Source organism: Perca flavescens, chromosome 20, assembly GCF_004354835.1.
Source record: "Perca flavescens isolate YP-PL-M2 chromosome 20, PFLA_1.0, whole genome shotgun sequence".
Lineage (NCBI taxonomy): Eukaryota > Metazoa > Chordata > Actinopteri > Perciformes > Percidae > Perca > Perca flavescens.
In genome coordinates this window covers 211,288-228,165 of record NC_041350.1, presented here as the reverse complement: position 1 = coordinate 228,165, position 16,878 = coordinate 211,288, and the positions used below count along the sequence as shown (strand labels likewise).

The following is a 16,878-nucleotide window of genomic DNA, read 5'->3' as shown; positions in this document are numbered from 1 at the left end:
CTGTTTCAGCAGCAAAGACATGAAGTTAGTTCCTTGATCAGTCAGGATTTCCCAAGGGAAACCAACTCTGGCAAAGAACTGCACCAGACAGAAAGCAACTGCTTTGGCTTTTATAGATTTAAGTGGAAAGACTTCAGGGTACTTTGTAGCATAATCGGTTATGACCAGCATGTAGCGATTCCCTGCTTTGCTCCTTTCAACGGGGCCCACAATGTCCATGCCCAGCCGCTCAAATGGGGTGCCAATGATGGGTAGAGGTTGGAGAGGAGCTCTAGACGGAGTTTTAGCAGATGTTATTTGGCACTGAGGGCAATTTCTACAGAATTCAGCTACATCTCTGCACAGACCTGGCCAGTGGAAATGGCGTTTGACACGTGCTGTAGTTTTGTGCTTACCCAGGTGGCCCGCCCAGGGAACAGAGTGGCCCAAGGTAAGTATGTTCGGTCTCACTGCTTGGGGAACCACTAGCTGCAACACTGACCCCTGTTGATGATAAAGCATGCCATTTTGCAGAATATACTCATCTCCGTTGAAGTCCAGCTCAGCTTCTAGCCCCTTCTCCTTTGCTTTCTGAAAGAGAGACACTAAAGATGGATCAGCTTTCTGCGCCTCAATTATGTTCACTGGCATTTGAAATCCTAAGGGTAACTCTGGTTCAGGATTGGTTAGTGGTTTCACAACAGTGTGTTGGAACTTCTCCTGCCGTCTCTGTCTATGAGTTTTACGAGACTTTCCGGGTGCTGTCTCCAATTCATCATTGTAGAAGGGCAGTGCACAGAGAGTCTCAACATGGTCATTTGACTTATTTGCCTGTGCTCTGGTAACAGCTGCATTACATTTCCGGCTTTGGTCAAACTCCAACAAATCAAAAAGCACTGGAAGATCTCGCCCTAATACAGCAGAAAAGGGTAAGCAATCAACAACTCCAACATTCAACAGGTAAGTTTGCCCATCTACTTTTATGTACATGTCAGCTGTTGAATATGTTTTCTCATCTCCATGTACACAACAGATAGGTATGGTGTCTTGGGTGCTGATTATGTGGGGGGGTACAAACCTCCTGTGCACAAGAGTCTGATCACTTCCAGAATCAAGCAGGGCCTTAAGAGTTGTTCCATTCACTTCAATATTTGTCATTTTAATAGATTGGTCCTTCTTGAGCTCAGGTTCCTCTTGAGGGTGTGGTACAAAGCACATTTGTGTCATTTTAGCTGAGTTTTTAGGGCACATGGGTTTTGTATGGCCTTCTATGCCACATAGATAACAGATTGGCTTTCTTCCTGAGGAAGATAATGCTCTGCTAGCTGGCTGGCTTCCCCCCATGGGACTCTTACCCACACCGGTCACTGGTTTGTAAGCTGGTTTCCAGTTGTCCTTTGTTCTCCATAGGTTGTAGCTCCATGGTTGTCCCTTCTGCCGTGCAGCCACAAAAACATCATCCAGCCTTGCAGCCTCCATTGCTGAATCTGTGTCATGTTCTCGGATCCAGACCTGAAGCTCTGGGGACACCATTCTCAAATACTGCTCAAATATAATAATTTCACCAATTTCTTGGATGGTTTTACCTTTTGGCTGAATCCACTTCGCATAAAGCTCCTTGAGCCTTGCATAGAGCTCCTTGGGGCTCTCATCAGGGTTGACCTCTAGGGAGCGAAATCTCTGCCTGTATGTCTCAGGATTAATGTCATATTTAGCAAATACTGCAGATTTCACCTGGCCATAATCAAGGGAATCATCAATGTCCATATGCACATATGCACCTCTAGCTTTGCCTGTCAGTAATGGAATTAAATGAAAAACCCAGTCTGTTCTTGGCCACCTGCATGCTATAGCAATGCTTTCAAATGTCATGAGAAAATGTTCTATATCATCATTATCAGTTAATTTTTCCAACCTGGGCTGATGATGTGAGCAAGTCGCACCTGCAGAAGCCACCGTTTGGTTGGTACTCATAGGCTCAGTTTGGGCTGGCAGAGGGTGTAGGGTGGATGTCTGAACCCCCTGCTCTGGAGGATCGGACTCGGCTGAAAGAGGATCTGGAGAAGTTCGGGCCTCCACTTCACACTGTAGAAGTTGAAACTGATGTTGCATCGCTCTAAACCGGTGTTCTTGTCGTGCAGTTACCTCAGTCTGCCTTGCCTCTCGGGCCTCCTGCTGCCCCATGTGAGCATGAAGAATGGCCATCACATCTGACAAAGTTGGCTCCATACCCTCTGCGTTATCCACCCCTCCAGAAGCTCCATTTTCCCCTTCATTGGCTTGCCCTTCCTGAGCAACTGTAAGGCCTGCTGGTCCCCCTTGGTTCCTTCCACCTTTTTCACGAGGCATTTTCCTCTTCTTGGGTTGGAGAGAGAAAAAAAAAACACTCCTGTTTCCTCAACTGGATGATCCCACCACTGCCACCAATTGTCACGGACCAAGCAGTTAGACAATAAGGATAACAGGAGTTTGTTGGAAAATAGTGGACACATCAAAACCCTGCCTTCCCTAGAATGAGACAACGGGGAACATATATACTAACTGGGCCAAACCAAATAACCACCCAGGGGAAAACTAAGATAGACATAATTTAAACTAATACAAATAAACCCCCAACCTAAACCTAAACCCCCCTCCAGCATGGCATCTAATGGTACGGTCCAATTGGCAGGCCATAGTATAAAACAGTCCTTCACCCTTGGCCACGCCTTTTCTGCATTAGATAGGATCTCATTGCTGGCTGTTTAACCTGTGTGGCTTAGGCCATCACAACAGGCATGTCTACAGTCTGTCCTGTCGGCCAATCACGGCCCGCAGCTTTGGTTTGGGAAAGACAAGAGCAAGAGTCATATGTTATTACCTTAAATTTTAAAGCGTAACTCTCCCCAAAATGCAACCTAGGGTCTTTTTGTGAATGTACCCGAGTCAAACTTTAGTTTAAAAGCATAATTAGGATGGAAACGCCACTTTTAAGATTGACCGTATTGTCTTTTTCGGTCTTTTGAATGGGAGTGCTACAGATACTACTATGATAACATCAAAATCACTATTTTTAAAACACTAAGAAGGCTCGACACAACATTAGACTTTGCTCCAAGTATCACCAGGGGCTCTACACATGAACTCAGCACTGACAACACAGAGTTTACTAAAAAGAAAGGTTTTAACATCTTACTGTAGCTGTTGTTGTTTACGCTATCCTTGTCAGTCAAAAAGAGCCGATCTCTGAATGTGAATGAATGGACTCCGTAGGAGGAAATATTGGAGAGTTGTGCTGCGTCCATGACTCTCCCTCTTCTCTCTGACAACAGCTGCTGCTGTTTAAAGGTGATCAAAGTCTGGGACCACTCGCACAAAACACCTTTACTTTCTCCTCAAGTTTGACACCTAAGGCTTCATTTCTCCTTAGCTGAGGGACTTACACTCTAAGGGTCCTATCTTGCACCCACCGCAGCGCAAACGCCGACGCAGTTGTCAATTTCCCGTCCAGCGCCCACATGGTTTAAACAGCAAATGCACCTGCGCCCACCTGTGGCCCATGAGCATAATGGTCTTACAGGGAGGTGTGTTCATGTGCATTCTGGTGTTGATTGGAGTATGTAATTACACCATATGCTGGTATATCAATCAATCAATCAACATTTATTTATATAGCACTTTACATTACCCAACAGGTATCCAAAGTGCTTCACATCAGAAACCAAGAGTAAAACACATATACAATAGAAGGAATGAAACATAGAAAACAGTAAAATCAGAAAAGGTTACATAGAAATAGGAGAGGGAAATTGTCACATCACTGTTACGTATTAAAAGGCATACTAAACAGATACGTTTTCAGTTTAGACCTAAAAAGCGCTCCATCTGTTAATACCTTGACCTTGGGACTTCTAAAACCAGCTGATTTGAGGCCGCAAGGACCGGTTGTGCTCCCGCAGGGTTAAAATCTCTGACAAATACTCCGGGGCCAGGCCGTTTAAGGCCTTGAAAACAAACAATAAGATTTTAAAATTGATTCTAAAACACACTGGGAACCAATGTAGGCTGTAGAGAACGAGAGTGATGTGTGCACGTCTAGGTGTATTTGTTAAAAAGCGAACAGCAGCATTTGGTACAAGTTGAAGACGTGAGTGGAGGTCTGATTCAGACCAACATAAAGAGCATTACAGGAATTCAACCTTGAACTAATAAAAGCATAAATCACCTTTTCTAGATCATGCCTGTTCAGGAAGGGCTTAACTTTAGCCAGGAGACGAAGCTGGAAAAAGCTAATTTTAACAACATTGCTGATTTGCTTATCAAATTTCATGTTGCAATCAAAAGTAACCCCCAAGATTTTTGACAGCTGGCTTAAGGTTAGTCAGGGCTCCCAAACTCAAAGCTGGACCATTTGGCGTGCATGAAGTACTAAAGATGATACACTCAGTTTTAGCTTCATTCAAATGAAGAAAGTTTTCTGAAAGGCACAACTTAATATCATTAATACAGCTAAGCAGGGAGTCTAGTGCGACACTGTCCTTTGCTGTCATAGGCAAATAAATTTGCAAATCATTTGCATAAAAATTAAAAGACAGGTTGTGTTTTAAGGCAACATATATAAAGAAAACAGGATGGGGCCAAGAATAGAACCCTGGGGTACCCAACAGGAGAGAGGAGTAGTTGACAATGATAAGTCACCTATCATGACAGAGAAGTTCCTATTTGCCAAATAGGATCTAAACCGTGTAAAAATGAGAGTTCTCTGCACTTCTGCAGACCACAACAATCCGGTGCAACCAAAATTACATGATCTAAACCATGTAAGTGCCGAGCCTCGGATACCTACGCAATGATCAAGGCGAGAAAGGTAGACTGCATGATCCACTGTGTCAAAAGTCCCTGTGAGGTCCAAAAGTGTGTGTTCTGAAACCAGATTGAAATTTTAAAAACACAGAGTTCTGTTGCAAAAAGGCTTGTGATTGTATAAAAACAACTTTTTCCTAAACCTTTGACAGAAAAGGCAGATGAGAGACTGGTCTTAAATTGGACAACATTGTGGGGTCAAGATTAGGCTTCTTAAGTAGGGGCCTGACCACAGCATGTACCCTAATACTGTATCTGAAGTCTCTTTTATATAGACCTTAGTGGTCCCCTAATACTGTATCTGAAGTCTCTTTTATATAGACCTTAGTGGTCCCCTAATACTGTATCTGAAGTCTCTTTTATATAGACCTTAGTGGTCCCCTAATACTGTATCTGAAGTCTCTTTTATATAGACCTTAGTGGTCCCCTAATACTGTATCTGAAGTCTCTTTTATATAGACCTTAGTGGTCCCCTAATACTGTATCTGAAGTCTCTTTTATATAGACCTTAGTGGTCCCCTAATACTGTATCTGAAGTCTCTTTTATATAGACCTTAGTGGTCAGTGCATGTGGAACACAGAGAGAATGTTATCTGGGGAAGAGGGAGAGACCAGATCATTCTTTGCATAAAACTGTGACATATGTATTACTTCTTGATGGAAGTACTACAAATAATTATAAAAAAAAATTAATGCACCATTTGTAAGTGCTGTTATTATAATATGTTAGTCTGCACGGCGGCTGATCTAAAGAGGAAGAAAAGTGACTCAGCGGGTCAGAAGTTCATGATCAACATGTCCAAATCTTCAGATCATGACATCAGCAGATTTCAACAGGTTGTTCTGCTCTTGGCTCCGTGTGATGTCACAGCGAGCTGGTCATCTGCTGCAGACAGCCACGGCTACATGTAGCTACATGCTAACGCCAGGGAAAGATGTAGTCTTGGCTTTTAATGTTTGTTCTGGATTAAATGCAGAAATCAGAGATATTTAAGAACCAGATTATATGTCTTTAAGGTCTCTTTAAGATCATGACATCACCAGATTTCAACAGGTTGTTCTGCTCTCAGCTCCGTGTGGCTACATGTAGCTACATGCTAATGCCAGGGAAAGATGTAGTCTTGGCTTTAAATTAGATTAGATTCAACTTTATGGTCAACTGTTGTTAATTTCCCAAAGTTCGGATCACATTCTTGCTGGAACATGTCCAGTTGGGTGGTTTTGGTTTAGAAGGTTTTACTGCAGTGTTGACAGTATGATGTAGAAACACAACATACTAGTAGGTCCCTCTCTGTCTGTCTCTCTCTCTCTGTCTGTCTGTCTGTCTGTCTCTCTCTGTCTCTCTCTATACTTGACAGTATAATGTAGAAACACAACATACTAGTAGGAACCTGAAGGCTCTCCAACCAACCCAGTCCCACTTGGTCAGTGTCAGATATCACACAAAAACCACCCCCTTCAGTGTCTCTCTGTCTCTCTCTATATACTTGACAGTAACCCCTACAGATGTTACTCTGCTCTCTGTCCGGTGTCTCCAGTTTCTCTGATTATAGAGGATGGTAGTGGTGGAACCCCTACAGACGTTACTCTTCTCTGTGTCCGGTGTCTCCAGTTTCTCTGATTATAGAGGATGGTAGTGGTGGAACCCCTACAGACGTTACTCTGCTCTCTGTCCAGTGTCTCCAGTTTCTCTGATTATAGAGGATGGTAGTGGTGGAACCCCTACAGACGTTACTCTGCTCTGTGTCCGGTGTCTCCAGTTTCTCTGATTATAGAGGATGGTAGTGGTGGAACCCCTGCTCTGCAGACGTTACTCTGCTCTCTGTCCAGTGTCTCCAGTTTCTCTGATTATAGAGGATGGTAGTGGTGGAACCTCCTCTCTGCAGAGGTTACTCTGCTCTCTGTCCAGTGTCTCCAGTTTCTCTGATTATAGAGGATGGTAGTGGTGGAACCCCTACAGACGTTACTCTGCTCTGTGTCTGGTGTCTCCAGTTTCTCTGATTATAGAGGATGGTAGTGGTGGAACCCCTGTCTGCAGACGTGTCTCCCAGTTTCTCTGATTATAGAGGATGGTAGTGGTGGAACCCCTGATGTTACTCTGCAGACGTTACAGACGTCTGCTCTCTGTCCAGTGTCTCCAGTTTCTCTGATTATAGAGGATGGTAGTGGTGGAACCCCTACAGATGTTACTCTGCTCTCTGTCCGGTGTCTCCAGTTTCTCTGATTATAGAGGATGGTAGTGGTGGAACCTCCTCTCTGCAGACGTTACTCTGCTCTCTGTCCGGTGTCTCCAGTTTCTCTGATTATAGAGGATGGTAGTGGTGGAACCCCTACAGACGTTACTCTGCTCTCTGTCTGGTGTCTCCAGTTTCTCTGATTATAGAGGATGGTAGTGGTGGAACCTTCTCTCTGCAGAGGTTACTCCGCTCTCTGTCCAGTGTTTCCAGTTTCTCTGATTATAGAGGATGGTAGTGGTGGAACCTCCTCTCTGCAGACGTTACTCTGCTCTCTGTCCGATGTCTCCAGTTTCTCTGATTATAGAGGATGGTAGTGGTGGAACCTCCTCTCTGCAGAGGTTACTCTGCTCTCTGTCCGGTGTCTCCAGTTTCTCTGATTATAGAGGATGGTAGTGGTGGAACCCCTACAGACGTTACTCTTCTCTGTGTCCGGTGTCTCCAGTTTCTCTGATTATAGAGGATGGTAGTGGTGGAACCCCTACAGACGTTACTCTGCTCTCTGTCCAGTGTCTCCAGTTTCTCTGATTATAGAGGATGGTAGTGGTGGAACCCCTACAGACGTTACTCTTCTCTGTATCCGGTGTCTCCAGTTTCTCTGATTATAGAGGATGGTAGTGGTGGAACCCCTACAGACGTTACTCTGCTCTGTGTCCGGTGTCTCCAGTTTCTCTGATTATAGAGGATGGTAGTGGTGGAACCCCTGCTCTGCAGACGTTACTCTGCTCTCTGTCCAGTGTCTCCAGTTTCTCTGATTATAGAGGATGGTAGTGGTGGAACCTCCTCTCTGCAGAGGTTACTCTGCTCTCTGTCCAGTGTCTCCAGTTTCTCTGATTATAGAGGATGGTAGTGGTGGAACCCCTACAGACGTTACTCTGCTCTGTGTCTGGTGTCTCCAGTTTCTCTGATTATAGAGGATGGTAGTGGTGGAACCCCTGCTCTGCAGACGTTACTCTGCTCTCTGTCCAGTGTCTCCAGTTTCTCTGATTATAGAGGATGGTAGTGGTGGAACCCCTACAGATGTTACTCTGCTCTCTGTCCGGTGTCTCCAGTTTCTCTGATTATAGAGGATGGTAGTGGTGGAACCCCTACAGACGTTACTCTGCTCTCTGTCCAGTGTCTCCAGTTTCTCTGATTAAAGAGGATGGTAGTGGTGGAACCTCCTCTCTGCAGAGGTTACTCCGCTCTCTGTCCAGTGTTTCCAGTTTCTCTGATTATAGAGGATGGTAGTGGTGGAACCTCCTCTCTGCAGACGTTACTCTGCTCTCTGTCCGGTGTCTCCAGTTTCTCTGATTATAGAGGATGGTAGTGGTGGAACCCCTACAGACGTTACTCTGCTCTCTGTCTGGTGTCTCCAGTTTCTCTGATTATAGAGGATGGTAGTGGTGGAACCTTCTCTCTGCAGAGGTTACTCCGCTCTCTGTCCAGTGTTTCCAGTTTCTCTGATTATAGAGGATGGTAGTGGTGGAACCTCCTCTCTGCAGACGTTACTCTGCTCTCTGTCCGATGTCTCCAGTTTCTCTGATTATAGAGGATGGTAGTGGTGGAACCTCCTCTCTGCAGAGGTTACTCTGCTCTCTGTCCGGTGTTTCCAGTTTCTCTGATTATAGAGGATGGTAGTGGTGGAACCCCTACAGACGTTACTCTTCTCTGTGTCCGGTGTCTCCAGTTTCTCTGATTATAGAGGATGGTAGTGGTGGAACCCCTACAGACGTTACTCTGCTCTCTGTCCAGTGTCTCCAGTTTCTCTGATTATAGAGGATGGTAGTGGTGGAACCCCTACAGACGTTACTCTTCTCTGTATCCGTGTCTCCAGTTTCTCTGATTATAGAGGATGGTAGTGGTGGAACCCCTACAGACGTTACTCTGCTCTCTGTCCAGTGTCTCCAGTTTCTCTGATTATAGAGGATGGTAGTGGTGGAACCCCTACAGACGTTACTCTGCTCTGTGTCTGGTGTCTCCAGTTTCTCTGATTATAGAGGATGGTAGTGGTGGAACCCCTGCTCTGCAGACGTTACTCTGCTCTCTGTCCAGTGTCTCCAGTTTCTCTGATTATAGAGGATGGTAGTGGTGGAACCCCTACAGATGTTACTCTGCTCTCTGTCCGGTGTCTCCAGTTTCTCTGATTATAGAGGATGGTAGTGGTGGAACCCCTACAGACGTTACTCTGCTCTCTGTCCAGTGTCTCCAGTTTCTCTGATTAAAGAGGATGGTAGTGGTGGAACCTCCTCTCTGCAGAGGTTACAACGCTCTCTGTCCAGTGTTTCCAGTTTCTCTGATTATAGAGGATGTAGTGGTGGAACCTCCTCTCTGCAGACGTTACTCTGCTCTCTGTCCGGTGTCTCCAGTTTCTCTGATTATAGAGGATGGTAGTGGTGGAACCTTCTCTCTGCAGAGGTTACTCCGCCTCTGTCCAGTGTTTCCAGTTTCTCTGATTATAGAGGATGGTAGTGGTGGAACCTCCTCTCTGCAGACGTTACTCTGCTCTCTGTCCGGTGTCTCCAGTTTCTCTGATTATAGAGGATGGTAGTGGTGGAACCTTCTCTCTGCAGAGGTTACTCCGCTCTCTGTCCAGTGTTTCCAGTTTCTCTGATTATAGAGGATGGTAGTGGTGGAACCTCCTCTCTGCAGACGTTACTCTGCTCTCTGTCCGATGTCTCCAGTTTCTCTGATTATAGAGGATGGTAGTGGTGGAACCTCCTCTCTGCAGAGGTTACTCTGCTCTCTGTCCGGTGTCTCCAGTTTCTCTGATTATAGAGGATGGTAGTGGTGGAACCTCCTCTCTACAGATGTTACTCCGCTCTCTGTCCGGTGTCTCCAGTTTCTCTGATTATAGATGATGGTAGTGGTGGAATCTCTTCTCTGCAGACGTTATGCTGCTCTCTGTCTGGTGTCTCCAGTTTCTCTGATTATAGAGGATGCTAGTGGTGGAACCTCCTCTCTACAGACGTTACTCTGCTCTCTGTCCGGTGTCTCCCGTTTCTCTGATTATAGAGGATGGTAGTGGTGGAACCTCCTCTCTACAGACGTTACTCTGCTCTCTGTCCGGTGTCTCCAGTTTCTCTGATTATAGAGGATGGTAGTGGTGGAACCTCCTCTCTACAGACGTTACTCTGCTCTCTGTCCGGTGTCTCCAGTTTCTCTGATTATAGAGGATGGTAGTGGTGGAACCTCCTCTCTGCAGAGGTTACTCCGCTCTCTGTCCTGTGTCTCCAGTTTCTCTGATTATAGAGGATGGTAGTGGTGGAACCTTCTCTCTACAGACGTTACTCTGCTCTCTGTCCGGTGTCTCCAGTTTCTCTGATTATAGAGGATGGTAGTGATGGAACCTCCTCTCTGCAGACGTTACTCTGCTCTCTGTCCGATGTCTCCAGTTTCTCTGATTATAGAGGATGGTAGTGATGGAACCTCCTCTCTGCAGACGTCACTCTGCTCTCTGTCCGATGTCTCCAGTTTATCTGATTATAGAGGATGGTAGTGGTGGAACCTCTTCTCTGCAGACGTTACGCTGCCATGTACAGGAGACTTTTTACGTCCGTAACAAACACCGAAGGCCACAGGCGCCGATTTATGTTTTCCTACGTGGGTTCTCACAGGCACACACCCTTTAAAAAAAAAAAAGTAGTCAAAAAATGTTTGCATTTCAGAACCTTAGGAAATGGACAGCGGCCGACACGAACACACGGTGTGTGGGTGTGCGTATTGTTGACCTTTGACCTGCTAACTCAGAACATGTCCCTGTGTGAGCGTGTGATTACTGATGTGCGAGTGTGTGAATGTGTGAGCGTGTGATTACTGATGTGCGAGTGTGTGAATGTGTGAGCGTGTGATTACTGATGTGCGAGTGTGTGAACGTGTGAGCGTTTGATTACTGATGTGCGAGTGTGTGAACGTGTGAGCGTTTGATTACTGATGCGCGAGTGTGTGAATGTGTGAGCGTTTGATTACTGATGCGCGAGTGTGTGAATGTGTGAGCGTGTGATTACTGATGTGCGAGTGTGTGAACGTGTGAGCGTTTGATTACTGATGCGCGAGTGTGTGAATGTGTGAGTGTGTGAATGTGTGAGCGTGTGATTACTGATGTGTGAACGTGTGATTCCTGAGGAGAGATGTTGTGTGAAGTCTGTGCAGCAGAGCGAGTGGCTGTGTGAACGTGTGAATGTGTGAACGTGTGATGACTGAGGAGAGATGCTGTATGAAGAGCGGCTGTGAGTCTCCATACATCAGCAGGATTGATGGCGAGCGCCTGCAGAGACACGCGGAGCAGAATATCAAATCATCTCTCAGACAGATCTGTCCGTGTGTTTAGTTTACTAAAATCACAACTTCTGTCACTCTTCCTAACACTACAGAAGCTCTGTTCACGTCAGGGTTTCTATGAACTAAAACTGAAATAATTGTTAGTAAACTGAAACTGAACAAAAACTAAAACCTTCAGTGGAAGACAAAGTCTGGAGTCTGTCCTCCCTTAAGCCTCATGTTGTCTTTGGCACAAATTTGACCCTGTTTAAAAAGAAATTACATCAGAAAGTATGGGACGTCGAAATAAGCACCGGAAATGTAAAAAAAATAAAAATAAAAAAACAACAACGACAAAACGTTGGGAAAAGTAACAAAAATGTCAAATAAAAAACTTTTTTAAAAGCGACTAAAACATTGAGATAGGGACAACAAAAGTGTTTTTTCATGGTTGACGAGGAGACAACACAAGGGTTAACCCCCCCCCATAGGTCAGCATCATTCTGCCCTATATTTAGGTCTATAGTGACAACGCCCTCTAGTGGCTGTAGTAGTTGTTTTAATTTTAAGAAACAGAAACATTTTAGTTATTAGTTTGTTATTATGTTAAATAACAAAACAAAAACAATACTTTCCAATAGTCAAAAATAATTACAGGACAGATACACATATATGCTTCAAATATGAAGAGATTTATCATCAGTAAACATTGATTTTGTGGTCATTCAGTAAAAACAAACTCCGATTTTATTCGGTTAAACTGAATTCACCCTTCTGATTGGATCAGTATAATCCTGTTTTTTTTGGATCACATAGATCCCAAAGCGAGTTCAAAGGGCAGGTTTGATCCAGATCAAATGTAAGATCCCATTAGATGCTCTGATCAGAATCCCTCTTTTGCTTTTGAAAAACCCATTTCCAAGATTCTTTTTACGTTCTGCGTCATGTGGATCTTCAGGAAGTGAAGTAACGTCTGATTTGAACACAAACCTCCACACACACAGACACACAGATAGACACACACAGTTCTCAGATTATAGTTAGATGTAAGCCTAACTACACCTGAAGTCTGTCTGTCTGTCTGTCTGACACATTAAGTTCAAAGCGAGATTTGACTGAAAGTAGTGAACATCCTGTTCTCCCTCCTTGTTTCCCAGTGGCAGCGTCTCTCCAGCAGCTTCGTTAGCGGTCGCTAATCAGACGCCCCTCCATGCTCCGCCCCCTGAGACTCCGCCCCTTCGTGCAGCGCCCCCTGAGACTCCGCCCCTTCGTGCAGCACCCCCTGAGATTCCGCCCCTGCAGGAACAAGTACAGCAGCTGTGGAAGGAGAAGCAGAGCGTGGAGGCGGAGCTTCAGCGCTGCCAGGAGGCGGAGCGAGAGGCCAGCGAAAGAGTCCGCAGGTAAGACTAACCAACTCGTTCTCTCTCCCAACTCTAAAAGTCCTGACGCTGGGTCGGGGTCTCCTTGCAGCGTTCACCCAGACCAGCGAGGGAGGGTGTATAGCTTTAGACACGGGACAATGGCTCCGTGTCTCTCAACGTAGAAACTGTCTCCTTCAGCGTCTGTACGGGACGCTGGGTCAGTGTCTCTCGGTGTAGAAACTGTCTCCTTGCTGTGTTCGCCTAGACCAGCGAGGCGTCTGTACGGGACACTGGGTCAGTCTCTCGGCATAGAAACTGTCTCCTTCAGGGTCTGTATGGGACACTGGGTCAGTGTCTCCTTCAGTGTCTGTAAGGGACACTGGGTCAGTGTCTCTCGGTGTAGAAACTGTCTCATTCAGCGTCTGTACGGGACACTGGGTCAGTGTCTTTCAGCGTCTGTACGGGACGCACCGGGCAGGGCAGCAGCTGGACCGTGGTGCTGTAAGGTGACGTAGTATTAAGAGAGACAGCGGTACAGACCAGTATGAAAGACACAACAACACAGGACTTTCATGTCCCGTTCTTGTCCCACGTTTCACTGAACCGTACATTTTATAACCCCCCCACCATCTTCTTCTAAAACTAACCGTCCCGTTCTTGTGCCGCATGTTAAACATACGTCAAAAAGAGACACCAAGAGTCCCGATGAAGCACGTTTAGATACGACGCTAAAGGAGACTTTTAGCATCAATACCAAACGCCAAAGCCACCTGACCAAGCGTCTCTTTCTGACGCGTTGGGAGAGAGAACGTGTTCAGAGTTCTGATCTCAGGAAAGGCAGTAAATGACACATGAACCTGTTTATAATGTTTATGAAATCTTCATGACAGTGTCATGTGTTCATGACAGTGCCATGTGTTCATGACAGTGCCATGTGTTCATGACAGTGTCATGTGTTCATGACAGTGCCAGGTGTTCATGACAGTGTCATGTGTTCATGACAGTGCCAGGTGTTCATGACAGTGTCATGTCACTCTTATGTAGATACCTTCATGTAAAGTGTGACCAGAAAGTCTTTCAGTGACATATACATATATGTGAGTTATCACCGAGCTGCCACTAAGGCTCTAATGTTGTAATGTCAGTCTGATCTACTGCTGTCAGCCTCCTTCCTTCATCCTTATCACATTCTTCTCTTCTCGCATCTCTCACATGATGCAGTCGTCATGACAACAGAAATACAAACATCACAACAACAGCTGGACTCTGTGATGTCATACTGAAACATCCAATCAGAGATCACACAGTCGCAGCTGACGGAAACTGTCCGTGTGTGTACATCAAGTGACCATTACTGAACACACACACACACATATATACACGCACACACACACACAGACACACAGAGAGAGAGAGACAGACACAGACACACACACACAGACACACACACACACACACACACTCACTCTCACACACACACACACACACACACACACACACACACACGCACACACTCACAGACACACGCACACACACACACACACACACATACAGACGCACACACTCACAGACACACACACACATAGACACACGCACACACTCACAGACACAGACACACACACACACACTCAAACAAAAAAGCAGTGCTGAATAAAGCACCATAGCCGTGAAGAAAAGTGACTAAAATGTCAGCGGAGCAACGCCACCGTGAGCGTGTTTCTGTATCTGTGACTGTGCGGTGTGTTCAAAGACTGGTTAAGCGTGTGGGACTAAAGAGATTTGGCGGTGATGATTCATATTGAGCGTTGAAGCATTAATCCGCTGCAGAATAACGTGCCTTCCTCTCCTCTCATCAGTCTGAAGATGAAGGGATGAGGTTGGTGATGAAAGCAGATTAAGTCGTCCGTCTGCGTCTAGCGCCGCCGTCCTCCGGGGATCAAACCTGCGGCTTTCTGCTGTAATTTGGCAGCCAGCGGGGGGGCGGCCGGCGCTGAAGAGCCTCCCAAGTTTGTGAATCAAAGTGGAGAGAGGAATGTTTGCTCTGAGATGGAAATGTGCTGATTATTACAGACGGGAAGTTTAATTTGGTTCAGAGAGAGAGAGAGAGAGAGAAAGTCATCCAGGGTCAGTTTTACAACTCAGTTCACTTTCCTGCTTCTCCTTCTTCTCTTTCTTATTAATATTATTATAACATAATCATCTTCTTCTCTTTCTGCACTTATTAATATTATTACAACATATACAATACTCTTCTTCTCTTTCTGCACTCAGGCTCTTATTAATATTATAATATCAGGGATGCCCTAAGTCCAGGATTGGGATCTGTTTGGGCTGAATATTGGGCTTTTGACGGGGTTCTGGTTTCTGCTGAACCTTAGAATTTGTTCCCAGGGAACCAAACCCTACACTGTTACTCGGCGCGCTCCGCTGGTCGCCGTAGTGACGGCGCCGTTGGTTACGGGAAGGTGTTTACGTAGGTGGAGCGTTCATTGCTGCAGGCTGTGAGGAAGTGGACATGGATCTGGTGTGTTGTTGTTTGGCAGAACTTTCAGTCTAAAGAAGACCATTCAAGTCCAGCTACATGTTCAATCTGTTCAACGCTGATTGGTCCGGTGGTGGCGAGGACCCTAAACTATACACAACATGGCCTCTGTTACAACATCTGGTCTGAAACATCTGGAAGAATACGAGTTGTTCATGAAGGAATCTCCAGACAGCAACCAGAATGCAGCATCTTCAGGTACAGCAAAGGAAGGCCAGTCCCTGTTTCCTTCATTCATGAGTTTACTTGGTTCATGGACTGAGGATGGGAGGAGGAGTCAGCACAATCTCAACCAGGGGGTTCAGGATTCAGACCAACCCCAAAAATCTGGATTTGGTGCATGACCCACTGCTGCTGGTCTAACGTTAGCGGTCTGCTGAGCCACTGCTGTAATCTGCCGGTCCAGTCACAGAGACTGAGGGGAGATAGTCTATATCGTCCGTACGTTTTACTCCGGGGATTGTTTCGGTGCCGCCGGATGTCCCTCTTTAGGCCGGATGTCGGTCCCCTTCCTCTGTCTCTGTGTCGGGGTTCTAACCTCCGGTGGATTTGTGAGGACTATGGTTAACTGCTCCTCCTAGCTAGACTATCTGTCTGTCTGTCTGTCTGTCTGTCTGTCTAACAGCTAGCTAGACTATCTGTCTGTCTGTCTGTCTGTCTGTCTGTCTAACAGCTAGCTAGACTATCTGTCTGTCTGTCTGTCTGTCTGTCTAACAGCTAGCTAGACTATCTGTCCAATCTGAGTTTTCTGTTCCACGACTAAAACTACTTCTGAAGGTCCACATGTTCCACCAGAACCAGTTCCTTCCTGAGACTATTTAGCAGAGGCACCGTGGCTCCGTCCAGAACTTAGCCCCGCCCACGATGATTGTGATTGGTTTAAAGAAATGTCAATAAACCAGAGCACGTTTTACTCCCACCCAGGAATGCTGTGTGGACTAAACAGACCTTCCTTTGCAGCTCTGTGGAGGAGGGTCTGGACATGACAGACTAGAGGGGAAATTGTTATATTTTAAAAACCCTCAAAGATTGGTAAAAACTCTTCATAAAGGCAGCGATGTTTCTCAGCTCGTCTCTCATGTCGGGGGACAAACGTAGAAAAACCAAACTTAAAACAAACGTTAATGTTGAGTGTTTATAACAGAGAATATCCCCCGCAGGTTGGAGCGTCTGGTGGAGGTTTTGAGGAAGAAAGTCGGGACAGGAAGTCTCCGTGCCGTCATCTGATCAGTTTGATTGTTTCATAATGATTTTACTCTTTATATTTAACATTTATTATGTTTCTTCTTCCTCCTTTCTCTAAAAGTCTCTTTAATAAATCTGTAAAGTTTCTGTGTTCAGGTGTAATTATGTAACATTTCTAATAACATGTTTCAGATGTTTCTGATTAATAAAGGGTTATTAAATATTCATTATTAATATCTGTTGTTTCATTTACAGTTTTTTACTGTAGAGTTTAAACTTCTGAAAAATAACCAAACTGGTTTTAATTTGGTTTCTGCTGAAGGGAGGAAGGAAGGTAGGGAGGGAGGGAGGAAGGAAGGAAGGAAGGAAGGAAGGAAGGAAGGAAGGAAGGTAGGAGGGAAGGTAGGAGGGAAGGAGGGAAGGTAGGAAGGAAGTTAGGAGGGAAGGTAGGAAGGAAGGAAGGAAGGTAGGGTAAGTTTCATGGTGATTTCAGTTA

General features: G+C 45.5%; 1 protein-coding gene across 2 annotated transcripts in view; it reads left to right on the top strand.

The window, feature by feature from the left end:
* Positions 1-16,607, top strand: part of mipol1 (mirror-image polydactyly 1) — an 87,223-nt gene extending 70,616 nt beyond the window's left edge. For both annotated transcript variants that reach the window (XM_028565619.1, XM_028565618.1), the window contains exons 11-12: positions 12,452-12,694; positions 16,358-16,607. In XM_028565619.1, coding sequence (XP_028421420.1) covers positions 12,452-12,694; positions 16,358-16,424 — 310 coding nt within the window. In that variant the 3' untranslated portion in view covers positions 16,425-16,607. The remainder of the gene's footprint in view (positions 1-12,451; positions 12,695-16,357) is intronic.
* Positions 16,608-16,878: the final 271 nt, after the last annotated feature.